The sequence below is a fragment of the Lichenostomus cassidix genome, chromosome 2, assembly GCF_008360975.1.
Source record: "Lichenostomus cassidix isolate B80296 chromosome 2, HeHo_3.0, whole genome shotgun sequence".
NCBI classification, from domain to species: Eukaryota; Metazoa; Chordata; class Aves; order Passeriformes; family Meliphagidae; genus Lichenostomus; species Lichenostomus cassidix.
The window spans coordinates 67,822,522-67,849,066 of record NC_139482.1 but is presented as its reverse complement, the minus strand read 5'-3'; the positions used below and the strand labels follow the sequence as shown (position 1 = coordinate 67,849,066).

Below are 26,545 nucleotides of genomic sequence, written 5' to 3'. Positions count from 1 at the left end.
GGAGCAACACAGATTCAGATTCCAGTTCTAGGGGTGCCTGTAGATTTTACGACTATCTGAAAGAAGTGAGAAAAATGCTGCCATAAACGACTGCTCAAATCACCTGATGAAATTTAAAATGAACTACAGGTTAGCAATGTTACGGCATTTCTGTGTTAAGTTTATAACAGCTCCTATTAGAAAGGCAGCAGTGATCTTTTACACCGACTTTAGAAGAGAAGGCTGGTGAGAAACCTGCACTGTGCAGTCCAGGGGCACCACAGCACCCCCAGACACAGCCCCGCTCCCCAAACCCCATCGAGCATCACAGAATCACAGAATCACAGAACGGCTTGGGTTGGAGGAGACTTCAAAGATCACCCAGTTCCAATCCCTGCCATAGGCAGGCACACCTCTTCTCTGGACCAGGCTGCTCAGAGCTCCAGCCAAGCCAGATTTGAACACTCCCAAGGATGGGGAGTCCACAGCTTCTCTGGGCAGCCTGTTCCAATGTCTCACGGCCCTCAGGGCGAGAGCTCCCTCCCAGCACCTGCAGCACTCCCGCTCCCTCCCGGCCCGCTCCCGTCCCGCCGCGCGGCCCCGGCCAGCCCCCGAGCCCAGGGGGCGGAGCCTGCGGCGCGCTCCCGGCCCCGCGCGCGGGGTTCACTTCCGGCCCCGCGTCCCCCCCGCCCCCTCCCAGCGGCGGCGGCGGCAGCGAAGGAGTTCGGAAGTTCAAAATGGCCGCCGCGGCCGAGCCCGAGCAGCGACCGCCCGAGTAAGGAGCGGCCGGAGGGGGGGAGGCTCCTCGCCCCGGAGCCTCGCGGCGGGAGGAGGAGGGAGGCGGCTGGAGAAGCGCGGGCCAGGGGATTGGGGAGGGGGGGGCCACACACACGGGACAGGGACGACGTAAAGCGGCCCGGGTGGAAGTGGCGAGGGAGGAGGAAGAGGGGTAAGGAGAGGAGGATGAGGGAAGGCGGCCGCTCCGGGGGAGAGGGCTCGCGGTAGGCGCCGCTGGCCCCCGGCGAGGCGGCCCGGCGTGGCTCGGGGCGCTGGATCGGCCCGTGGGTTCGGGAGGGCCGCGGGGGGAGGGGGAAGGGAAGGGAAGCGGCGGCGAGCGCGTGTCCCCGGGAGCCCTGCGGGCGCCTTCCCGCCCTGGTGCCGCTCCGGCCTCAGGGAGCCGGAATCGCCGCTGGAGAGCCGGGTTTGCTGCCGGCGCGGGGTGCGTGGGACGGAGGGACGCGGGGCAGGGATGCGCATCCTCCGCGTGGCTGCGAGGCCGCTGTCCGCCCGGGCGGCAGGGCTCGGGCATCCCTGAGGCGCATCCGGGCCGGCGCTCCCCGGACCCGCCGCCACTCAAACGTGCACACACACACACCCGCACAGCCTGTCCCAGCGGGGCCGAGGGGCTCCGGGCCCGCGGGTGCCTTGGGGCTGCCCCGGGGCCGCCGAGCCGCTGCCCGCCCTGCGGCGAGCCCTCCTCCCTCCCTCCCTCTTCCCCCGGGCCCCGGCCGCTCTCGCGGTACGGAAAGTGCCCGTGCTGGTGGAAGCAGAAAGTGATTTGTTGCCGCCAGCCCCTCCTTCCAGCCCTCGAAATGACTGGCAACTCCCGGCACCCGTTGGGAAGCGAAGATCGAGCTGCCGCCTCCCCTCCGGAGCGGGGCTCCCGGTGTGCGTTGTGCTGGCGCCCCGCTTAGTGCCGCGGTGTTCGGGTTTGCCCGCACTCGGCAGCTCGGGAACGCAGTCTTCCGAAAATTCTGCTGGGAGTTGACAACGTAATGGTTATGCTGTCGCTCCTCCTTCCTGCATAAATATTTTAGCCGTATAAACTGCTTTTTGTATTTTTCTTTTCTTCCTTAAAAAGTTTTGATTTAAGGCTTTATTTTATTGTTAACCCTGGGGGTGGAAAATAGGTGAGGAAAAGCAGTGGGAGTACATGTGAGCCATGTAAAACGTGGACATGAAGAAGAATGTTCTATGTTGTAGGGAGAAAGTTAAGTAATAAAATAGAAGTTGATGATAGGAACACCATATGTAGGAAAAGACAGGTGAAATCACTTTGCACCTCCTTGAGAACTTCCTATGATTCTTGTCCTCAAATTCAAAAATAGGAAAAAGCAGGGCTGTTATTAGATCATGTCACAGTTCCTCTCTAAAGCCATTAGCACTTAAACATGTAGACTGCCTCATCACCTTCTAAAATCTTAAATGGTTTTTGGTCCACTGAAGCATTTAACTGAAGTAAAAATTTATCCACAATTTAATGAAATTACCTGAAATAAACATATCCCTGTACGTGGAGAAAATGCAAACTATTTCTTGCATATTAATGAACTTAATTTTAACTGTTCCGTTACAAAAACAGCTGTCAGTTGTATTGGCAGCCTGTAGTGGTGTGAGACACTGCTGCGGTGATGTGTCTCATCTGGCACTTCTGCTGCCAGCTGGCTTCTCCAGAATTTATGATGATGTTATTACATAACTTTAAAATACATCCGATAACAAAACAACTTCCTTAAATACTTTGGTATCACTTTCTGCTATTAAGACAAGGAAGACTTACCTGGAACAATTTGAACAAATGTGATTTTTATTGGTTTTTAATACTTTTATAATGACTTGAAGTATCCTTAATGTGTTAACTGGGGGCTTACACAGCATCCTTGGTCCAACTTAAAGAAATTTTGAAAGGCACACAGTTTCCTTAAAATTCTCCTTGTGGCATTTCTCCACCAGCCTATGTCACAGATAGACTTGCTGAGGCCTGCAAATTCAAGATGAAGAAGTTTTGCATTTAATGCTTTTTCGGGTTTTGGGGTTTTTTTCTTATTTCAAGCACAACAAAGAAAAATTTCTTTTTAAGCCAGTTTTTCCTCTTTTGTTCTGATATTTTCTTACCATGATTGTGTGTCAGGAGAAAGATTAAGAGAAACACCTTTCTATATGTCTAGAGTAAGCAGGAGTAGTCATAAAAATGTAAAAGAAAAGACTAGGAGCATTCTGATTTAAGTCTCTGCATATATTATAATTTTAACTCAAACAGTTTGTTACTTTTGGAAGGAAGTTCCTCATTTCAGAGCACTGAAGTGTTAATGATTTCAGCAAATAATTTTAGCGTACTTTACAGAAAGGTCAGCATTATTTACTAGTACAAGAATTGTCATTAGCTTAAGCAGGAGAGAGTAAGAATTGTCATTAGCTTCAAGCAGTGTGTGCTGCTTGAAGATCCTGCCTGTAATTAGGAAGAGGCTAATCAAATTTGTAGTGAGGTGCTGTCCTTTTTGTCTGGTTTAGCATATTTCTGGTACATTTATTCTGTCAGATTATTGATCAGACTCTTCAGAAACAGCTACTGTATGAAACCAGTAGAGTTCAGAAGATAATTTCTGCATTTCTGTGTACGTTTACCCCCTGCTCCCAGCTGTCATGTTTAGGGGATTTCTTCTCACCCGATGGGATAGCAAAGAGCTGTGTTTAAGTTGTTAAAGTGCTAGCTAGTAAATTCCAAAACTGTAGTTTAGATGGAGTGAATTAGAAAGGTGAGCTCTGGCACCTGCAGTATTTGGCAGCAAATTTTAAAAGGCAAATGTCTGTATTTCCACAGGCAGTAACTTAATTGATGTTCTGAAGGAGATAAGGAGGTATTTGCTAATCACTATAAAAACCCCTATTGTTTAAGCCAGTTTTTGTGTCTGTGGAAGATAATACAAGGGAATATGTAACATCAGGACTGAATTGTATATTTTTTGAAGTTACTGTTTGAAGAAGTTATAGTTAATAGAAACTATTCTTTTTAGAAGAAACATTGTATGTTATTATTTTAATAACCTGCAGTATGCTTATTTTCAGCTGTTTTGGTTAATGCCATTTTATGGGTGTAAAGATGAGCAGCTTCAAAAAAATGCAGTAGTCTGCTGTACACTTTCAGAAAACTGCTCTGAAATTAGACTTCCTTAATTAATCCTGTTCATCAATAGTGTTCCCTGTATTGCATAAGTAATATAAATGTGTAAGAACAATTCTCGATTTTCCTACAGGTGTGTGCACTTATAGAAAAAAATTGCAGCTAAGAGTCAGCTCTGAGATTTTGCAAGAAGGTTTCATCAGGTGGTCAGCATCATACCTTGAAGTAAATTTTGGTCTTTGGAGCACAACTGTTTTTTGCCACTTGAAAGTACTTTTAAAAGGCTTAGCTTGTGTTAGGCATTGGAGTGGAGCAGAAAGTGAGATTGATAATGATAGACTGGCAGATAAATGTTCAGCACTATTAGATGCTATTAACAGATAGAATTGAATGTAAAGGCATAAGCATTGATTCCATCCACACATTTGGTTTTGTCAGTGCGTTTGCTGTCTGTTCCTTTCAAAGTATTTCTTTCTGCAGCCATAGTTGCCTGTTCCTGAGGAAGTGTATCTGCTGTTACAACTTAGTTAAATTAGTGGTACATTTTTAATTCTCCTAAAGGTAGGTGAATAAATGCCAGATAGTTTCTGTCTTAAAAGGCTGTCTACTTAATATGAGGTAAAGGACTACTGTCAGTTTATAGTACTGATCTCTTTATTTTTTGCAGGGTTGAGGATGCTGAGGCATCCGAGAAAAGTGTGAACGAAGAAAATGGGGAAGTGTCAGAGGCAGACCAACCTCAGAACAAGCACAGCCGACACAAAAAAAAGAAACACAAACACCGAAGTAAGCACAAGAAACATAAACATTCTTCAGAAGACGATAAGGACAAAAAACATAAACACAGACACAAACATAAAAAACATAAATGGAAAGAGGTGGCTGATGCCTCTGACAAAGAAGATGGACCAGCTAAAAGAACTAAAATTGATTTTTTGGCTCCTCTGGAAGACTTAGAGAAACAGCGAGCGTTGCTGAAAGCTGAACTTGAAAATGAATTAATGGAAGGTAAAGTCCAGTCTGGGATGGGATTAATATTACAAGGTTATGAGTCAGGATCTGAAGAAGAGGGGGAGATTAATGAAAAAGCACGAAATGGAACAAGACCTACAACGAAGTCAAATACTAAGGGGAAATTAGAACCTGTGGACAATAAAACTAGTTCCAAGAAAGCAAGTAAGAGTGAATCAAAGGAAAGGACTAGGCACAGATCTGACAAAAAGAAAGCCAAGGCAGGAGTTGATGGAGTCAAGGAGAAGACTACTAGAAGCAAGTCAAAAGAAAGGAGGAAATCCAAAAGCCCTTATAAGAGAAGTAAGTCTCAAGATCAGACAAGGAAATCTAGGTCTCCAATACTTAAGAGGAGATCTCAGGAGAAAAACAGAAAGTCTAAATCTCCTCCAGAGGATAGAAATAAGGCTGATGATAAAAGCAAATCAAGAGACCGCAGAAAGTCTCCAGTTGTAAGTGAAAACAAAAGCAGAGATCATGGCAGAAAATCTAAATCTCCAGCAGAACTAAGAAGCAAATCCAAAGATAGAAGATCACGATCCAAAGATAGAAAACCTAGGAGATCAGAGACTGACAAAGAAAAAAAGCCAATTAAATCTCCTTCTAAAGATGCTTCTTCAGGGAAAGAAAACAGGTCCCCTAGACGACCTGGCCGTAGCCCAAAAGGAAGAAGCTTATCTCCCAAACAGCGTGAAAAGTCAAGAAGAAGCAGATCCCCTCTCTTTAACGATCGTAGGTCTAAACAGAGTAGATCCCCCTCTCGAACCCGGTCTCCAGTTAGAAGAGTGAGGAGTAGATCTGCAGAAAGGAAAAGAAGAGAATCAGAAAGGAGGCGTCTTTCCTCTCCCAGGTAACTTAAAGATGTTGTGAGCTATCACAAAAATCCATTATGGGATGAACTATCGTCTAGTTTGGTGTTTATCTTCTCGTTTTATTATGAAAATAGGTATTAGAAAAGGTAATCAGATTGTCCATTATATCATGAGCTTACTTTTTATGTATTCAGTTTTTTAAAAAACTTTTCCTCCCAGCTGTCAGATATGCAAATTCATCATGTGGTTGTTAAAGTGCTAAGTTATTTGCTGCTCGCACCACTACTGGGAACAAGTTTTGTAACTGTGTTCTCTTTTCTATTGCTCATTGGATTTGGAATTTGGCTTCTGTTTTGTTTCTTTGTCAATAGTTCTGTTGCTCTCAGAAATTTCTGTGGAATGAGAATCTTCTCCAGTGTTGGCTAAAAGTGGGTAATTAACCCCTCTTACCCCTCAAAAAAAAAAACCCTGATGGTAGTCAGTATGTGTGAATGTAAGCAAATTTTTATATCGATATATCCTCAGAGTCTTTCTTTTCGTTCAAATATTGTGGACTTTTCATTTGCTAGAGGGATTGTAGTGTTGCTTTTTTTACTGGAGTGCTGTATATAATTCATATATTTTGCATACACTTTAAGGAGAAGGATGGAAATCTATTTAATGTATTGGTGTAGTCTTGGCACTTTTTAAAAAAGACAGATTTAGTCTATGAAAGCAGTTACCTTGAAATTTGAAAGCTTATAGTGCCTGGATGGTGAGTTTCCAAGAAAAGAACAATAGAAGTGTATGCATTTTTGGAAGTTAATTCTTTAGCTGTAAGAAGTTTAAGAGGCAGAAGAGTTCAGCACTGGATTATAAATAATGTAAAACTTTGTATCAGGGTTTTAGCTTTACCCATCTTGAGAACTAAGAACAAATATTAATTTAAAACTGGAACTGGAACACAAAGATTGAGCTTAGGATATAGGCACCAAAAATGTGAACGTTTCAGCCTGAATCACTGAAGGTTGCTCTGGTTTTAGGTATGGGGTATCTTTGGGTACTTTGAAGAGTGGCCCCAGTGGTGTTAAACCAATCAAGCAAGAATTGTGAATGGTACCAGTTTATCTGGCTGCTTTCTGGTGAATCAGGAATGTGTTGGCTCAACCACAGTTTTTCTGGCATAGTAGTTGACTTTTCCTCTGTAGCATTTTGCATCTTCTAGTTTTCATTTTTCTTGACAGCTTGCATTGCAGCCAGTTTGAATTGCTTGTCTAGACACTTATTTCAACTGATGCATGTGTCTAGAATTTTGCTGTCAAATTCATACTTCTGTAACTGTGTGGTGAGCAGCATGTGAGTGGGGGACTCCTAAAATATTTTCTGCTGCTGGAGGTGTTTGCAGATCAGCAGGAATAATCTTTCCTTGTAAGACATCTGAACTACCTCCACCTGCGTTCAGGTTTTAACTCCTTGTAATTACTCAAACTGCAGAGAATTTCAGGAGCTTTAATGAATAGTTTTAACCAAAAAAAAAAAAAATCCCAGTTATTTAATTTTTCAAGTTTGTTTCCAGTGTTCTAAACTTGTAAGACACTTCTCAGGTCTTTGACTGGAGTTACTCATTATGTGATGTTACTATGAATTCTTAATCAGCTTCTACTTTTTATCTCATCCCTGTGATCTCTGAACTAATTTATTTTTTTAACAGATATTTTGATTTGCTTTTGGCAATACAACCACTTTGTTAGTAAGGAAGCCTGGAATTCTCTTCATCCTGTGACTTTTTATGTAATATTGTTCCCAAGAACATGATATAAATTAATTGGGCTAAAGCATTTGAGTACAGTAATTTCTTGTATAACTGCCAATACTCTGCACATACATAAATTTTCCTTTTGGTCCACTGCTTACTATTTTGCATCAGTTCTGTGTGTCTGATCATTGTCTGTAGTTAAGGTAATTGAGACTGATGTAGCAGTCTCAAAAGAAATGAAAAAAAATCACAGAATGGGTGAAATTAGTCTTTCAGACCCAAGATATTTTGTTCATTCAGGAGATACAACACCTGTAATAAGTAGATCCCACTTGATTAAAAAAAAAAAAATCAGAAATAAGGAGCAGGAAAAAGATAGAGTAGAAACATTTCCTTTGAAATAGTGTGAAACTATTTTCCAATTTCTAATGCAGCCTCATTAGAGTAGTTGTTAAATTTTTAATTTATATTCTTTCCATTTTTTGGTTGAACTCTTGCTGTCATGCAGTTAAGCTTTTTAATATAGTAGTCCCACCAAGGATTTTTTTTCTTGAATAATTGTGAATCTGTGTAGGCAAGAATAAACAAATTTTGAGTAGTGCATATAGTATCAGACTTGAATTGTTTTTTCAATTTGAGAAGGGTTAGTTTACATGTTAATTAAGAATTCTAGTTTTCATCTTCTGTGTCAGAATGTGTGAAATGTTGAAGTCGTGCAGTTGTAGTGCCCAAATTGAAACAGACATTATTGTCACTACTGTGAAGTGGCCTGATCCTAAGCCTAAATTTCAGTACCATGGTGGGTAGTTGGTGAACTAATTCTCAGGAATAAAGTTGTGGGTTTTATATATTCTTTAAAATTGTTTCTGGTAAAAATGAAAACAGGCCACTATTTATGTTAGACCTAAACATAGGCTTTGTTTTAAAACCTCTCTTAGCTTTGTGGTAGTAATAATGAGCTGTTTCCAGACTTGTCCTGAACTAGATCTTTGTATGGGCACACACTTCCCAGGGTGGGGAGAGACATGCAGGAAGGGCAGCCAGCTCTGCAGCCTACATATCCATCCCTCCCTCCCTCAGCAGCCCATCTGATGGTCCCTCACCTGCAGTAAGATTTTTCGAGTTTTTAGAGAGGGAATGGACTTCTTTAATTTCAGCACGCTCCTGATTTTTACTACCACTCTCTTCCTCTGTTTTAAGAACACGGACCAGGGATGACATTCTGTCTAGACGTGAGAGGTCAAAGGATATCAGCCCACCCAGCAGATGGTCCCCATCCAGAAGAAGGTCTCGGTCCCCCATTAGGAGGAGATCTCGAACGCCCCTCCGACGTAGCCGATCTCCCAGAAGGCGGAGTCGATCTCCTCGAAGGAGGTAAAGACACCCTGTACTTTGTAAGATATTATGGGAAGAATAAGGATTGCTATCTTATGTGTTAAAAGACTATGCTATTTTTTTTGTCTATGTTAATATGTGCTAGCATAGTTAAATTCATTTTGTCCTCCTTGAATGAAATAGTTTTATTACTTCGAATCATTGCGTATCTTTATGTTTTCTGAAAAGAATTTCCTTCTTTTCTTAAAAAAAAGAAAACAAATCCCCCCAAATCCAAATCTCTTGTTATTATCAAACAGGGATAGAGGCCGGAGAAGTAGATCTCGCCTTCGAAGGAGGTCCAGGTCACGTGGTGGCCACAGACGTAGGAGCAGAAGCAAAGTTAAAGAAGACAAATTTAAAGGTAGTCTTTCTGAGGGCATGAAAGCTGAACAGGAATCTTCATCAGATGAAAAGTAAGAAAAAATTTCTAACTTGCACTGGTTATTTAAAACCTACAGTTCCACTGATGCCAAGAATGAACTAGCATTTATCTTCATGGTGTAGTTTTTGAGTTGTCACCCGAAATTGTAATCATGTCTTAGTACTTGCAATCTTGTCAAATTACTGTTGGGTGGTCCTGAAAAACTTTGGAATATGCAAAAAGTACTAAGACCTGTTGGCTAGCAGGCAGACCTGAGGGGAGGATATGTTGTTACATGTTTAAATTCAATTTGATCAGTATCTTGTGAAAACTTTTGGTTTCATTACTGAAGCTTATTGCTTGAGTAAAAACTTCAATAGCTGAAAGGATTAATTGCTGTCTGCAAGTTGTGTTTATGTTTCGTAAACATCTACTTATTCAGTTGTGCAAGGTTATGCATTCTTAATCAAGTCATTGAGGAAGAATGATGCTGCAGTGAAAAGGAACAAGTTTTTTTTGTTTGTTTGTTGTCTTTTAAAAGATGGCTGTTAGTTGTTTGCAATTAAAAATGGAATACAGAAAGTCCCAGTTAGATACCAAGAGATAAATTTTCTTTGTAAGGAAATGTAAATATATGCAGTGGGATTTAATACACCATTGCTTTCTGAGTCACTTGAACAGCTATTGTTTAATATATTCTGTGCTTTATATGCCAAGGAACTAGGTAAAATTCAGTAGATAATTATATGTTTATGAAGTTATATAAAAAGTTCATATTTTTCTAGTCTTGAAGACTTTGATTTGGAAGAAGAGGATGAAGAAGCAGAGATAAGACAAAGGAGATTACAGCGGCAAGCAATTGTTCAGGTACCTGGTTGTAGAAATTAATTCTGTGTTCTTAGTGTAAAATGTTGGGGTAAAGGAAGGCTCTTTGCCTTTTGCTGCATTACAATAGGCATTCCTATAGCTATGTTTTTCCAGTTAGTGAATTGTAAATGTTAGTCTCTCTTAAATTTTACACTTCTATTGTCACAGCATTGCTGTTAAAACTGAAGTGACTCTTTCGTGAGTCACATTTTGCTACAGTTGAATGTTCTCTGACAGTCTTTACACATGTTAAAAATGTTTTTCTTCAGTTACCTTCATTTGTTCTCTCTACACCTTTCTCTGTAGCTGTATCATTGCTATAATAATGTTAGTATAATAGTAAGTTGTATGGTAATTAACCTAACTGGTCAGCTTGTTTCAAGTAAAAGTTGTCCTTGTCACTTTCCAAAATTTTGTAAAGTCACTGTCATGGGTTTCTCCATAAAGTAGATGGTGTATTCATGCACATGTGAGTTCCCATGAACTTATTCCAGGTAAAAAAGTAACAGTAATCAGGGGTGTAATGTGTGAGGGAGACTTCTGAAAGGAGCTGTGGCCAAAGGGAATGTAACTGTACAGTACAAATCAGGTATTTCTTCTCAGAGGTGGGATTTGGCACACAGCTAGAACATAGCAAGCAAAATGTTGTAGCATATTTATTTACTATCAGGTACAAAATCACTGGCTTTAATGTACTGCGTATTTTAAATAGCACTAAAAATACTATTCATGATTTGAGTTTTATGCAAAGCCCGTTGCAAAATCCTTTAGAAGTATGACTGAGCCAAACCATATAAATTCTTTTTAAAAGTTGGTTACACCTGATGTTGGTGCAGGCAGGAAGCAAATTGCAGAGCTTAATTCCCTACATGGAAAACCTCTGCTTGTATTACTGAATAGTTTGACCTTGATAGCTGGGTGGTGTCACCATTTCTTCATCTTGATTTTTAACTTTTGGGATAGGAAGTGAGGTCTGTATGATTTCATAGTACTTAAGGGTAAAAAAAATTGTGAAGATGTTGTTTGAACTTTTCTAATGCTTCTGAAATTTTTTAACATGATTGAATGAATAAATAGGATTTCCAGTTCACATAAAAAAACCTGAATCTAAAAGCTGCTTTTCTGTACCGTAACACTAATAAAATGGGCAAGATTCTAGAATGTAGGCTATAAAATAATTAATTTTTCCTCAAAGACTGTATTTCAATGTTTGTGTGCTAGAATGATTTAGCAATAAATCTGTTGCCGCTGATTTGTTGTGCATAACCAAATAGTTAATATTAGGTAATAATTGCTTTTTACAGAAGTGTAAAGACGTAAAGGACACACGTGAATGTTTCAGTCTTGTGGTCTGGGCTGTGGTGCATTGTGACAAAATGAGTTTTCAGAAGATGTATCCTATTCTGCAAATAATCTATTGTCTTTAGAGACGTAGGTGATTATGAAAGCAAAGATTAAGATTTCAGCTTAAAGCACAAACCATTGAAAGGGTGCACATGAAAATGTTTAAATTGTGATAAGCTGTGATGGTGTGACCAAAAATTACATTTCTTTTTAGAAATACAAAGGCCAGACAGAAGACAGTAATATATCTGTACCATCTGAACCAAGCAGTCCTCAAAGTAGTACACGTAGTCGCTCAAATTCTCCTGACGACATCCTAGAAAGAGTCGCTGCTGATGTTAAGGAGTATGAACGGGAAAATGTGGACACGTTTGAGGCATCAGTAAAAGCCAAGCACAACCTCATGACAGTTGAACAGAACAACGGTAAGATTCTGAAATCTCTCTAATGCAATTTATGAAAGCTCAGACACTTGGCTTAGTTTACTTATATACTTCCATACTTGGAAGTAGATTGACTTTTTGGGTGGAATTTGTGAATGTTTCCACAAATGTTATGGTACTTAAAATCTAACATTAAAATAAAGCTTCCTCATTAAGAAAGCTGATATGAGTGGAACACGTTCTCTATATTTCTTATAAATATTAACACAATTTGTGCTTAACATTTGGAAGAGCAAACAACGTCTGTCTTTATGGTCAAGAATTACTCTTTGAAATTTTTCTTTTCACTTAGACACATTGTTTTTTTTGACACTTAGTATAGTCCTAGACTTTATTTTCTGTGGGTTGGAAATTGTGCTCCTTTTCTACCTTTCTTTTAGTCAGAGCCACTGTGACAGAAGAGTAGGTGGATCTGTAGTAATTTAGAATTATTAAAGCTTTTGAGGGTCATTGCTAGTAGGTCCATTTCAGCAGCATAGCTAATTGCTGAAATGAGTATTTTCTTTCTCTGCCCCCCTGCGTGTACTCTATTGTATAGAAATATTGAAATGAAATAAATTCTGGTATAAAACCTGCTTTGTGCCAGCTGCAGCAAAAGGAACACGGAACATCTTGCAGTGCACCCTGTAGTATTGAAAGTCTGCTGCTTTTTTTGTGTTTTGAAACTGGATTACTATACATCTTCCAAGTAGTCAGGGGTGTGTGTAGTTGCTGCGTGGTCATACTTGAGCTAGTTTAAGCTGCTTGGGTTTCTCTCTAAAGTTTAATTGCAGCAGCACTGTTTAACAAGGGCTGTGGAGCCTGCCTTACCCCTCTGAGGGAAAGAGTTGCAGTTGGCTTGTATTTCATATCCTGTGCCACACATATCCCTGGGGGCTAAATATGCTGTCTCCCGTAGATGCTTCTCTTCTAAGTAATAAAGCTGCATCTCTTTGGGACTGCTGTACTGCTCCCTGGTTTATCCTGGTGTTCCCTTGAGTCATGTGTTTTCAGATTGTTCTCCTCCTGAGACATCAGTGAAAAGAACTGTTCTAGTGCTTTGTTTGCATACCACAAGTTTAGACTTAGTCTTATTATGTCTAACAGACAATGCCCTTTTCCTTTTTTGTCACAGCATGTAGTGCTCTCTGATTTTGTCTATTAAAGCATATGCAGATATAAGTCTTGACTACATAGGCATTCACCACACAGACATGTGAAAAAGTTTTTAAAACCAGATTAGTTACACTTGCATCTGGGTAGTAGGATCCTGGGTTGGAGGTGGCTGTAACAACAGCTGAAACCAGTGGGTTATCTTTCTCTACAAGACTAATTTTTCATTTCTATTGTGACCTCTTGTAGGGACAGAGTAGTAAGTTGCTAAGAAACTAGTTAATAACTCATTGTAGCCCAGTGCAGGTAACTGGAACTAAAAGGAAAATTTGAGGAACTTTCTGGAGGGGTCTGTAGCTCAAAACAGTGGTATAAACTGTCTCTCCACAAGTGTCAGGTGGCAGGTATTTACCTTGAAACAGTGGTATCAGCATGGTTGGATGATTTTTTATGCAGTCAGATTTCACTCTAATTATTTGGTATGGAAGTGGTTGCCTGTGTGCATCATGAGACCTGAAGCCTCAGAGCTTAATTAGCCCTTTATGTTTCTCCATTTCTTGGTGAAGAGAAGATCTCTGATTTACCATGTTCATGAAGGGCTGCTGCCATAATATGTGGTATGAAATAGTTTGAAGTTTGCTGGCTTTTGCTAATGTGTACCTAATTTATATTTCTTTGCTTTTATCTTATAAACCAAGTAAATTGTCTTTGGGATTTAAAGATGATTGAAAGGTGAGAAAGGGATAATCTTGCGCACAATAAAAATGTTTGTTTAGCACAATAGGAAATATGTTTGACAAAGAGCTACACACCAGGTCCTTTTTGGCAGGTCTCCTTTTGGAGAAAACATTTTCCAAAGAAAGAATTTCTGGCCTTTACAACTTTGGTTTTTAATGAAATATCTTGTGATTAGCAGAAACGCCTGAACTTGTATATTGAAAACATGACTGTGTTTTTTAATATATACACATAGTCATTTTATACTTGTTATACATATATACAAAGTCATTATTTGTAAGGAGCATGTACGTATGTAGTTCTTTCTGCTGTGCTTACTTGAAAGCTATTATACATAGTTTTTCAAGGAGTTACAAATTTTTGAGTGCTTTGAAGAATTTAACTAGTCTGAGTTTTATATTCTAGAATGTGAAATAGGTGAAATGATATTTGCTAGAACATTAGTAGAGCTACCTGTTTGCCAATATACTGATCTTCGACTATGTGGTAAAGATACCAAGTGCCAAATTACATTGGCAACAGAGTTATCATTTGACATCTCTTTCATGTTGAGTAATCTAAATTTCATTTTAAGGTTCATCTCAGAAGAAGCTGCTAGCTCCCGATATGTTCACAGAATCAGATGATATGTTCGCTGCATACTTTGATGTAGGTAATTCTTGGAGATGAAATGTATGAATTTTTTCTGTTTGATTTTTGTTAGTCACTGTCACTTGAGGGTTCTGAGAATTTTGATTTGTAAAAGTATGGGCAGCTAAGTGACGTATATGTTCCTAATCTTTTGATCAACCAAGGCGGGCAAAGTAGTTCTTAATTAGTATTTCAGTGAAATAAAACTTGCTGAAATTGGTGGCACCTTTAACAGAGTAAGCAACTGGGGAATTTGCCTGCTGTTTGAATACAATGGCACATGGTAAAGACATGAATCTGTATATAAGTTCAGCTTTTTATTAATGTTACCATGCTGCAATGTTCTAAATACGAGCTTTTTCCAGAGATTCATGTATGGTTGGTTAAAAAAGTGTGTAAGATACTGTAACTGGCTAATGATGCTATGTTGGAGTAATCTGGTGGTTTGTTTTGAAATTTTTTGAGATGAAGAGATACATTTCCTGGTTTTACTTTTAACACTATTTTATTAGCTTTTCTCTAAATGTGCTGCAGTTACCTGCAGATATTGGCAATCCAGTGACTAGTTTTAAGACTTCACGTGTCACTCTCTATAAATCCTCTGCATTGTTGCTGATGCACAACACTAAGAAATAAGTAAAGACAAGAATTTTCTTCTTAACTTGAAAATTCTCCAGTTAAATTCGGTTTATGGCAGATATAACATATTAATTATGATGGCTGTATTGGTGACAAAAGGCTGCCATGGTGTTACTCTAGTAACACTGGCATCCCTTTGACCTGGAAAAAGATGAATACTTGAAGGATAGTATGTGTGAGGATGCATTTTTAAAAGTTCAGAGGTTACAAATGGGGATTTATATTGTAAGTGAGCAGCTCCCCCTTCCAGAAACTGTTGTTCAATTGAAGATACTCTTTACTACTCCTTTTTTTGAATTTGTGATAAAATATTGCCCAGTCTGTCAAGAGATGTCAGCAGCAATTGTAGAAGTGTTATGGTTGTATGTATAACAGTATGAAACAAGTGGTGTGTAATGAACAGAAATTCAAGGCTTAAAGAGTTGTATTTTCCTTCCAAATCACTAAACTTTTTTACTATAAACTTACTGTAAATAAGAAGTCTTACTTAGATGGTCCAAAATGTACATTCTAACGTGACTTGTATAAATTCCTTGTGGGTATTAATTGAAACTTTGCCCATTGATGTTTAATAATACTTCTGTTGGTTGTTTTCATCCTCTTTCCTTGCATCAGTCTTTAGATACTGGTATGTAAATAACAGTAAGTTATTTCACTCCCCTGCAAGATAAGTGTGCTTGTATTGTGGAGAGAAACAGTGTTTCACTAGGGAAAAAGGGCTTTGGTAAGTGAATGTCAAGGAAGAATACAGAGCACACAAGCAAAACTGTTACTTGTTATTTCAGAGTGCTCGTCTAAGGGCTGCTGGGTTTGGAAAAGACTTCAAAGAAAACCCCAATCTCAGGGATAACTGGACAGATGCAGAAGGCTATTACCGTAAGTCGTTTGTTTATCAGCAAGGACAGATTGAGTGAGGGTGCTGAGTGGAGAAGATTCTCATGTACAAAAGTATTGAAATACTCCATTAAAAGTATTGAAATGTTGTTCTAATGTGGATGTATCCTAGAGCCCTCTCTCACTGTGTAATGTAATGGATGAAATGACCATGCAGGTTTTAACCTCAGTCTTGAAATTACTCCAGACTTAGAGAATCACCCTTTGTTCCCAATAATTTCCACAAAGCTATTTGATTCCAAACGTTGTGCACCATTAAATTAATGGACTTTGCTATTTACCCTCATATTTTGTAACAATAGAGAATGGTTTATTTTTCATGAAAAGTTCCATTATGTTTATCCCTCATAACTTGAACTTGCTTGGTTTTATCCCTCAGGTGTTAATATAGGTGAAGTTCTAGATAAACGTTACAATGTCTATGGTTACACGGGTCAGGGAGTCTTCAGTAACGTGGTGCGAGCCAGGGACATGGCCAGAGCAAACCAAGAAGTAGCTGTGAAAATCATCAGGAACAACGAACTTATGTAAGTAATGTTTGTGTTTGATGGTAATGAAGCATGTGGAACAGTTGAAAGTTTTTCATGATGTGATTTGCATCTTCCTTTGTTTCAAATGAAGTAACAGATTACAGCTGTGATTCCTGCCTTTTCTGCTAATATGAACCAGATAATGGGAAGCGCTTGAGGACTGTATATCCACACTTCTTTACAGCTATCACAGGAAGAAGGGTACTTGCATTTTCATCAGGCACTTTCTCATTTGCAAAACGGCAGGGAACAGTGATAGCAAGAAACAAGGTTACAGCTAATTATGAGACCTACATTTTTTTGAGATGGGAGTTGTGGACTGTAAAAATTTCATTTCAATGGACCAAATTGATTTGGCAGGCTATGGGTTGGATCCCAGTCAATCATCTGCAACTTACAAAAAGACCTCCATACATTTAATTATTTTTGTATGTTCTCTAAACATTTGAATGTATATAAGACATAAAAAGAGGTGGGACTCTCTCTCCTGAAATATAAAAAAGGTCTTTCAGAATGAGTGCACATTAACAAAAATGATCTCTTAAAATATGTTATTTGAGGACTTGTCTACAATGCTTGTTTTCACTATCTGCTGCAATATTTATACAGTCATTTGTTATGTCCTCTTCTGTTATAGACAGCTTAAGTGAAAATATTTTCCATGCATTTTACCTTGAAAGTTTTAAAAGTTGTCTTACTGTGTGTATAACTGGATTTGTGTGTATAACTGGTTTTAGCTATGTGAATAAGTATCTAGAAAAATTTTAAAGGCAAAAGGAAGGGTGGTAAGGTAGTTTAGTTTGATGTATAGGTAATAGGCTTGAATGTGTAATTGAATCTATAGTCAGTTCAGTTTAAATCTTCTTGTAATAATGAGGTGTGTGGTGAACTACTTTTTTTAAAAAAGTAAACTTCTCAAGTGAGCGCTCTTTGAAATTTGTCATACTACAGGATAAAATCCAGTTTTAGCTTTACATGCAACTGAGAGTGAGGAGGAAAGGATAAGTTACATAGGTACAGTGAAGAGCCAGGAATTAAACTTAGCCAGTGTGTAGTCACTGCCAGAAAACTGCTGTTGTGATTTTTGGGTTTTTTTTAGCTGTGGTACATTAAGTAATGACAAGACACTTCTCCTTCCTGGATAATTATAGTCACACAAGTGAATGTCTAGATTTAAAAAAAATACTAGAATTTAACTGATTTTGTTTTATAATCACTTTTCTCTGTTTTCAGGCAAAAAACTGGCCTAAAAGAACTGGAATTTTTAAAGAAGCTCAATGATGCTGATCCTGATGACAAGTTTCATTGTCTACGGTTGTTCAGGCATTTCTACCACAAACAACATCTCTGTCTGGTATTTGAGCCACTCAGGTAAGATGACAAATGTTTGGGGTTCTCTGTAAAAGGTAAAGTACTACTGAGTGTTCTTTACCTTTCTGGATTTGGCTTTTGTTTTGATAACCTTGTTCTAGTCCAAGATTCAAGAATGCAAGGAACTTGGAAACAAAAAGAATTGTCTGCAAATTCACAGACAACTGAACTATTTCTGATTTACTTTTAGCATTGTTGTGAATTTTCTGCCTGGAAAATATTTGTAACAAGATAATGTATGGTTCATAGGATGGTTATATAGTACAATTATGGTTCATATCACTAGTACTGCTCTTAATGATTTTTTGTGTATGTCAGTATTTTTATTAGTTTTCATAATTCTTCATTTTAAGGGTTTGTATTAAAAATGCATTCTCAGGGAGATTCAGAAAATGCTGTATATTCTGTGAAGAATATTTACATATAATAACAGTTTAAGGAAGAAAATCATTGCAGTGGTTCTTTGCATGCTCACTTTTTGTTCAAGTAATTAATCTCTTGTGACAGGTTGATTCTAGATACTGTTTTATGGTAGATCCAGATGTATTAATTGCCTTTGTCCCCATTCCTACTTAGAGACTTCAGTTGTTCATATCCTAAGTTTTCTGTCATACTTTAATTTTTGCCATATTTGGGGTGAAGGCAAGTTACATACTGAAACAATGCAATTTTTGTGTAATTACTGTCATGTATCATTAATAAGCCATAGAAAAAATTATTGTCTTGTGGTGCACTGTGTCTTGGCTACACACTTGTACCTTATTTATGTCCAATTACGTTTTTGTGCTAGAGTGATGGTCTTTTTATCTGCTGCTTAAGACACAAAAAAAATCTCCTCAACTTTCATCTTTTGCAGGCTTCTTTTTTCATTTGTTTCTGAAGAAAATGAGCACAAAGGGGGTTTGTGGTTGTTAAGAAAATGCTGTTCATGTGCAAATAAATCCTGTCAAATCAATATTGATTAAAAATATGCTCTGAACTAAGTAAGTCCAGTGTAATAAGTAATTACACAGCATAGGACAGATCTGGTTGACCAGCCTTTTTATTTAAATTCCGTAGCTAACAGAGTGGTATGTTAAGTTGAATGCGACTTTTTTCACAAAGTTCTTTAAGCTAACTGGTTTGCTCAAGATTGTCTTAGAATTTAGGAGGCCACTCTTACCAATTCTTTCTTTCCCCCATTTCCTTAACAGTATGAATTTACGAGAGGTGTTGAAGAAGTATGGGAAAGATGTTGGACTCCATATTAAAGCGGTGCGTTCCTACAGCCAGCAGTTGTTCCTGGCTTTAAAACTTCTTAAAAGATGCAATATCCTACATGCAGATATTAAACCAGATAATATTTTGGTAAGTAACAAATAATTAAAACTTTTTTTGCATGATATGTAGGTGTAAAATATAGTATTTGAATATCATTCTGTTAATTTAGGTGAAGTCAAATTTACTGAGTGTGTTAAGGCTTCACACTTCAATAGGAAATGATATTGTGGTATAAATGGTAAGAAATAAAATACAGCATCTAAATAAAATATTTTTCAAACAGACATGCATCCACTTCTGAATTTATGGGAAGCAGATTTTCCAAAGTAAGACAGTGTCTTACAGGAGAAATATTTGGCATTTTCCCATCAATAGTTGAAAGATGTTCTTGCCTTCTGGAAAATGGAAGTAGATTGTTTGAGTCTGGATGGAGATTTTCATTATGTGAGTGAGATAATGGGGAAAGGTCTTTAATGCCTCTTTTCTTGTAGGGCATGAGAGCTACATCAGAGAAATCCAGTGGTTTCCTTTGGTTTTTTTTTGACATCATCCCTGTGACAAACTCAGATTTTTAATTTATCTAAAATGTTCTCTTATTACTATCTCAGCAGTAAAATTTACTATGTAAGCATGAGATGTGAGTAATATGCTGGTTTTTAAGTGGTACTCTGGACACTGGAGTTGCAATGCTAACTTTGTAAAATTTTAGTATCTGGAGTAAAATCTTTTGTTATGGGAAAAGTACATGAAACTGACTTTTGTGTTATGTAGGATCTGAAGACATTAACTGTCACTTTCAGTTTGAGGAAGTTTTACAATTGTCTTAGAATATAGAGAGGAAGGAACTGCCAGTTTAAAGGCTGAATGTTTTTCCTATCTCTGACTTAAATGTGTTGTCACTTTTACAGTGCTATTATCAGTTCTGTCCACAAATAGTGCTGATAGATATTTATGTTTAACTTTCAGGTGAATGAGTCAAAAACAATACTAAAGCTTTGTGATTTTGGATCAGCTTCACATGTTGCAGATAACGACATCACACCCTATCTAGTTAGTAGATTTTATCGAGCTCCAGAAATCAGTAAGTACATTTTGGGTTAACTACATCTATCACATACCAGGAAATGCCAGTATTAGCAGATGAAAAGTTGTCTTAAATTTATTCTCTAGTCTTAGCAAAACATGACTCTGGAAATATGATGGTCGTCAAAAATTCAGACTTTTGAAAGCATGTTCATGTGACTCTTCATGTATGTTAGTGATCAACTCAGTGAGAAGTTATTTTGATGGGTTGTAGTTGTTTTAATTTAGAAGTATTGTTCTGACATCTTGTTTTTATCTTATTTAATGCTGATCAGTTTAGTGTTAGGGTAAAAACCTCCCTTTCTAAAATAGGGGTACCTTAAAAGCTAAAAGTTTTGCATCCTTGTTGTATGGTAATTTTCTATTCCTAAGAGGAGCAGCATCAATATAGTTTACAAATTAGAATTTTTTCATCTGTCTGCTTTTGTGATACTGTATCAAGGTCTGCCTTTATGGAATTAACTGGAATTGCTCTGTTTCAGTTATAGGAAAAATCTATGACTATGGTATAGATATGTGGTCTGTAGGCTGCACATTATATGAGCTTTATACAGGAAAAATACTGTTTCCTGGCAAAACCAATAATCATATGTTGAAACTTGCCATGGATCTCAAAGGAAAGATGCCAAACAAGGTAAGAAAAATAAGTACTTAATATCTGAAACTGCTGTAATGAACAGTAGAACATACATTGTTTTTTCTCCTGGAATTCTGTTTCTTATCATATACATCTTTTTTAACAGTAGGTAAGTGCTAGACTTTGCTCTGACTGTGTCATTTATACTGATTTAATATCTTATGAAGTGAAAGTATACAGCTTCTTTTTCATAGACTAAGTATAAAGTGAAAGCAGAAACCTTCTAAGCACTGACCTGAAAAAAATGCGTAAGTCAATGAAAGATACTGTGTCCTTTTTCAAAGGGTTTGAACTGTATCTTTGTATTCAATCTCAACATTTCTTCCTGTCCTTTTGATATGCTTTTTCATTAATATTAAATTATTCATATTGCAATAAATTAGTGGACAATGATGTTAAATGTGAAATTTGTAAGACAGAGAGAACTTGCCTGAAACTCTTGCCTCTTCCTCATTTTCCAGATGATTCGAAAAGGTGTGTTCAAAGATCAGCACTTTGATCAAAATCTCAACTTTATGTATATAGAAGTAGATAAAGTGACAGAAAGGGTAAGTCCTCGATGGGTTGACTAACCCATGACTTTTCTCCAAGCTTTCCTACTATATGGTCTTTCAAAGGTACCGTGACATCCTAATCAAAAGCAAGATTTAATAAGCTATTAGAATGTCCTTTTGCAGCAGTATGGACAGATTGCATAGTTATAAAATGGCAAGTGAGTTTGTTGTTTTTTTTCCTGGGATGTAGGAACACAATTAAGAGAAATCGAATTTTAATCTGGTAAATATACAGGATATCTTCATATCATCTATTCTTAAATTACTAATAAAAGAGAGTCTACCTTCTTTTTGTAGAAGGATGTTCAGCTTCAGTACAATGTGGTTATATTGTATGAGGTCACTATTAATTTTGGTATAGTTTTGACATACAATTTTTAAGAAGAACCACAAAATAGCGCTCAGATATGGGAACTTTCCACATGGACTTCTGTGTTTTCAGTTAGCAGGGATGTTAGGTTCATGTGTGAACCTGTGTCAGTGGCCTCCCCCTGACAGTGTTTTTTCCACTCTATCTTCTTCCACGTGATGATTTTATGTGCCTGTATGGGGCAAGGGTGTTGCTGCTCAGATATAAGACAACCCTGCAGAAAATCTGCTGCTGAAATTCTGCAAAAGGGATGGATGGGGGGGTCCGTGCATTACTTCTGTTCTACAAGGCTGCCATTTTTGTGTTTGTAGGAGAAAGTTACTGTTATGAGCACCATTAATCCAACCAAGGACCTATTAGCAGACTTGATTGGGTGCCAACGACTCCCTGAAGACCAGCGTAAAAAAGTGCACCAGCTAAAGGACTTGTTGGACCAGATTCTTATGCTAGACCCAGCTAAACGGATTAGCATCAACCAGGCTCTGCAGCACGCCTTCATCCAGGAGAAAATTTAAACCAGATGAAGAAATTCAAAGGGTTTGATTAATTAAGATACAAAGACTGAAGAAATTTCACAGCAGTTATTAATGTATATAAACATAAATATTTCCCCTGCAAAGTTGAGGAAGAAATGATACATTTGAATTAACATCAAGGCTGATATTTCTTTTAGAAATGTTAGAGTAATTCTGTTTTGTGTCTTATGTGAAAATTTTCACTGTAGAACTGTTTTAATTGCCAAGACTGCACAAAAGTACAATGCTAATGTATATGGTTGCAGTTCGTATATATTATAAAAAGAAAAAAGCATCTGTTATAAAAAAAAAGAAAGAAAAAAAAAAGAGAGCAGTAATACTGGGTGGTTGATTTGTTTTTAGCAGACTTGGCTTCATTTTTGTCTTTACAAAATGGCCAGCATAAATGCTGTTTATATTCACGTTTTCCTAGGTGTGTGTGTGCAGGCCACAGCAGCATGCCCTTGGTGTAGTCAGTGCCGAAGGGGGTCTGTTCCTTCTTGAGCCTGCCCGCAGGGATGGTCTCCTCTTTTAAAGCAGGTTGTGTACAACTTTCAGTACACTGAAGGTAAGCTAACCCATCAACATCACCGGTGTTTAAGCTGTTATTTTACTGGAACGACTGACAAATGAGAGACAATAGCATTGTGGCAGAATTCCCTGCATGTTTGAGAAATGATCTTGTTTTATTTTCTGGCATTGCAACCGTGGCATAGTTACAACTTCTGTTCTGTTCATCACATTTAAAACTGGGAGAGAGCGCACTTGATGGATAGAGCGCCTTCAGTGTACTGTTTCTTATTACTTTAATTTTTTTAATCAACTTGCTATAGACTTTGTATACATTTTGTTAAATACAGTTCACTATGACATAGAACCAATACTTACAAAAGAGTTTTCATTTAGTAATTACATATGTTGGGATCTCATTTGAAAGACCTTATATCTAAAGGATAGATAGACAACATAACGAAATTTTTAACTATTTGTATGTCATTTTGAAAGTGTACTGCTTTATGCTAAAAGTGTTTCATTTGTTCATTGTTTTCATTATTTGTGATCATGTTGTCTTTCAATACAGGCATAAACCTTCCACTCTTGAACAAAGCAGCTGCTTTTTAAAAGCGGTAATTGCTTCTTTACCTTTTATTTCTTTTGTAAATGAAGCTTTTCTTTAAGAAATGTGACTTTAAAGTGTTGTCTCTTGCATAAAACAGTTGACACTTACTTATTGTAAAGTGAAGATTGTTCTGCTGCATGTAAAGTGGACCATGCAGATTTCTGTATGTTTTCAGTATGCATCATTAGATAATAAAGTCTTTTGTGAACAAGGCATTTGTAGCCATTTTTAAAAGAATCTGTCTTCAGTGATGGTAAATCAGGTAATTTGTAAGACCCACCCCTGCATTTCCTATTAATCATTTAATTAAACGGATTATTAAATGTTACGATCTTGGGGAGAGCTATAGGCTATGTTAATTGGATATATAATTACTACTGCTTAAAAACAAAGCAAAAAAACCCTACAGATACTGTCTGTCTGCTTTCATTGTAATGAAATTATTCCTGTAGGACATGGGATTAAATTCAGGCTTTAACTAATGTTTGTGCTGTTTTTCTCACTTTTCCTTTTGATGGTGCTGAAAGAGAAAAAAGGAAAGCGAGTCACAGGCCACTCAACGCCTACTCCATGGGTCTGATTTGCTGAGACACCAACTTCACCTTCCTAACAAGGTTATTTCTGACAGCATGTGTAGATAAACATTTAGCAACAAGTTAAAAGAGCTTGAGACAATTGAGTTGGTTATACAGGGTGAGGAAAACAGAAACAAATTTTTCAGGTCTCTACTGCTGTTTTAATGTTCTCTTTGACGATGTTAAGTTCATCTTTTCATTTTTTATTAATATAGTCTGGCAGGCTGTGAAAACCCCACTGGTTTCACGTACTTTATGATACTTGGAACTAAGAAGGATTTTTGTATCCATCTAGGTACATAATGGCAACAATCATGCACTCTTAGTGCACTCAAGAATGAGGAAAAATGCCACAAAGCAGGTCATTCTGCTGGTGGGGAATACCCCACCAAGGAGATGTAATGAACTAACTACGAAAACGAGGAGATGGGTGGCTTTGTATGCCTATTTGGAACCTTCAACCTGTCTCTTCTCAATTTATATTGTAAAATTCCTAATAAAACCAATCTCTCCCTATTTCTACATATTTAAGGTATCTTTTTTATACAGGAAATGGAAAAAGTTAGCTTTCATGTTTGGTGAAACGCTAGTTGCTTGCTAGTTAAGTACAGAAAGTGTAACTTGCACTTTTACAACATAGGCAGCACTTCTGAGGGCACTTTTACACAGATGTAGTAATATCTTATTCTTTCTGTTGCTTTGTACTTTATTCTTAAAATAGGAATATGAAACAATGAAATGAGTTGGTGATGCAGAAACAAAGCAGTAGAAAAGATGCCCCTAAATGCCTACAGAACTGTTTTAAACTATTCTGGAGAAGCATAAAGTTGCTCGTTTACTTGTTCTTTGTGTTGTAGGTGCAGCTCAAAAGAAGATGAAGGCTACCAGAAGACATGAACAAAGGTTTCTGTCCTATAAAAGATATGAAAAATACTCTTCATCTAGTTCTGTCTTAATCTTTTCGTTTCCAGCATTTCAGTTTAGAATTTAATAACACCACTGCATTACTGATAATTCCTGAAACATACTTGCTGTATTAAAATCTGTTACATAGATTGTTTCATTTCTGGTTGAAGAGATTTTTTTAAATTGTAATTAAATGTAGGTAAATAAGCATTACTCTTTAAATGTAGTTTTCGTAAAATGATAGAATGAGCAGTACAAAATCTGTGACATTTAGGAGAAGAACCTGGCCACACTACTTGGTGAAAATAAATGTGTTAACTAGTAAATATTTAAGCAGATGATGCACTTTTCCCTTTAACTTCAGTAGGTTCATTACTTATTTTAATTCTGTCAGACCTAGTTGTTGATACAGAAAATAGCTGGCAGGGATTATTTTAAACAAGTGGATTTCAGTCCCCCATCCAGCTGATACTTCTTACTGGCAACAGTAGAAAAATTTTTAGTTCAGGCTTCAAAAACCTCTGGAATTGACTTTTTGACACTGTTAAGGACTGTTTCCAGTTTTGGGCAATACCTGGCCCTGTAGCCTGAGGTGTCTGAGGAGAGGAGAGTAGCTGTGGCTGCCACTACAGTCAGTTGTATTCTCGTGGTTGTGGTTGGGTGCAAACAGAACAGCTGTGCAACAGAGTGAACAATTTCTCAGCTGCTCTAAGAAGGAGGATAACTTATCTTTTCCTCCTGAACAAAAAGATTTTATTTATATCTTTGCTAGAGGTCCTACATACAGAAAGTTTGGCTAAATCTACTGTGCTGATTTCTGTTTCCTTCTCCCTCCTGGTGACAAGGAGCTTCACATTTAACATACTCAGTTTTCCAAGCCTTCAGAAAAAACAAGACTCCAGCCCTGTGGAGTTAGCACGTGTTTTTATTACCTTGGTGTACACTACTTAGTTTAAAATTAATTACCATTCAAGAGTTTTTAATAGAAGGTAACAATTCCTTTAAAATCTTTTTAATAATACTTTATCTCCATACATAGGGTAAGTGGCATTAAACCTCTGAAGAACCTTTGTGTGTATATTGACCCCCACACTGAAGGCAGACCAGACTGTGATACTGCTGGAGATAGAGGGACCTTCTACAGCATGTGTAAAATTGTAATGTGAGTGGAGGATGTTGAGAAGTAGCAATTGCTTGAAATTAATAAACTATGCTTAAAACTTGCTTGCATCCTGTCTTCTGTTGTGCTTACACATCCTACTGCAAAGCTGTGAAATGTTTGAACAATTTTTAAATGTGCTAAAAATACGGTTCTTTTGAATGGAGTTATCTGCTTAGGTGTCAGAGGCATTAGAGAATCTCTGGGAAAAGTCTTCCAGGATATGTAAAATGGAGTTTTGTTGAGTTGCCTCTTCCCTCCTCTTGGAAGCCCCCTTAACAGCAGAGATTTCATGTGAATTCACTGTGTCTTCTTTTATCTTTTATAGGGAGGTACTAACCTATATTGAGTCAGGGGCTGAAAGAATTGCATTGTATTACAGTGAAGGGAAGTTGTATATACTTACAGATTAATTTTTGTAAGAGAAAAAAAATAGATAGGGAGTAGCAACATGGTGAAGTGGGAAGGAATATGTGTTTTCATGTATTCTAAATTATGTATCACATTTTTTAAGTATATTTGTGTGTGGGTACAGAAGTAAGACCACCAAATACGTTTTCTAGACTTCCATGTCTTAATTTTGTTCATCTAAGTACTTAAATAACTAAAACTTAATTAAAACTTGTGACAATACTTTAATTG

The 26,545-nt window shown here is 37.8% G+C and overlaps 2 protein-coding genes across 7 annotated transcripts in view; one reads left to right on the top strand and one right to left on the bottom strand.

The window, feature by feature from the left end:
• LOC146441565 (uncharacterized) overlaps positions 1–1,677 on the bottom strand; it is a 59,437-nt gene extending 57,760 nt beyond the window's left edge. For all 3 annotated transcript variants that reach the window (XM_085051992.1, XM_085051993.1, XM_085051994.1), the window contains exon 1: positions 387–1,677. In XM_085051992.1, coding sequence (XP_084908118.1) covers positions 387–1,288 — 902 coding nt within the window. In that variant the 5' untranslated portion in view covers positions 1,289–1,677. The remainder of the gene's footprint in view (positions 1–386) is intronic.
• On the top strand, positions 639–25,967 carry PRP4K (pre-mRNA processing factor kinase PRP4K). 4 transcript variants are annotated; one of them, XR_014849966.1, is made up of 19 exons: positions 639–754; positions 4,548–5,741; positions 8,639–8,812; positions 9,073–9,228; positions 9,962–10,043; positions 11,602–11,812; positions 14,235–14,308; positions 15,715–15,805; positions 16,203–16,350; positions 17,587–17,724; positions 18,918–19,071; positions 19,951–20,065; positions 20,550–20,701; positions 21,166–21,252; positions 21,940–22,711; positions 23,225–23,270; positions 23,791–23,877; positions 24,696–24,741; positions 25,784–25,967. XR_014849966.1 is itself a non-coding variant. In XM_085051989.1 (15 exons), the coding sequence occupies exons 1-15, from the start codon at positions 717–719 to the stop codon at positions 22,141–22,143; spliced, it is 3,018 nt and encodes a 1,005-aa protein (XP_084908115.1). In that variant the 5' UTR covers positions 639–716; the 3' UTR covers positions 22,144–25,967. The 4 variants fall into 4 exon arrangements, 1 of the variants encoding a protein (XP_084908115.1); XR_014849965.1 differs by having other exon boundaries at positions 21,940–23,270; XR_014849964.1 differs by having other exon boundaries at positions 21,940–23,877.
• The last annotated feature ends 578 nt before the right edge of the window (positions 25,968–26,545 follow it).

What these genes read in the sequence shown, in the direction of transcription:
- PRP4K (XM_085051989.1), top strand. Translation starts at nt 717, where the DNA reads ATGGCCGCCGCGGCCGAGCCCGAGCAGCGACCGCCCGA. An exon ending in AGGCGTCTTTCCTCTCCCAG is followed by an intron (nt 5,742 to 8,638) that starts GTAACTTAAAGA and finishes CTCTGTTTTAAG; the next exon opens with AACACGGACCAGGGATGACA. An exon ending in TGTTCGCTGCATACTTTGAT is followed by an intron (nt 14,309 to 15,714) that starts GTAGGTAATTCT and finishes TTGTTATTTCAG; the next exon opens with AGTGCTCGTCTAAGGGCTGC.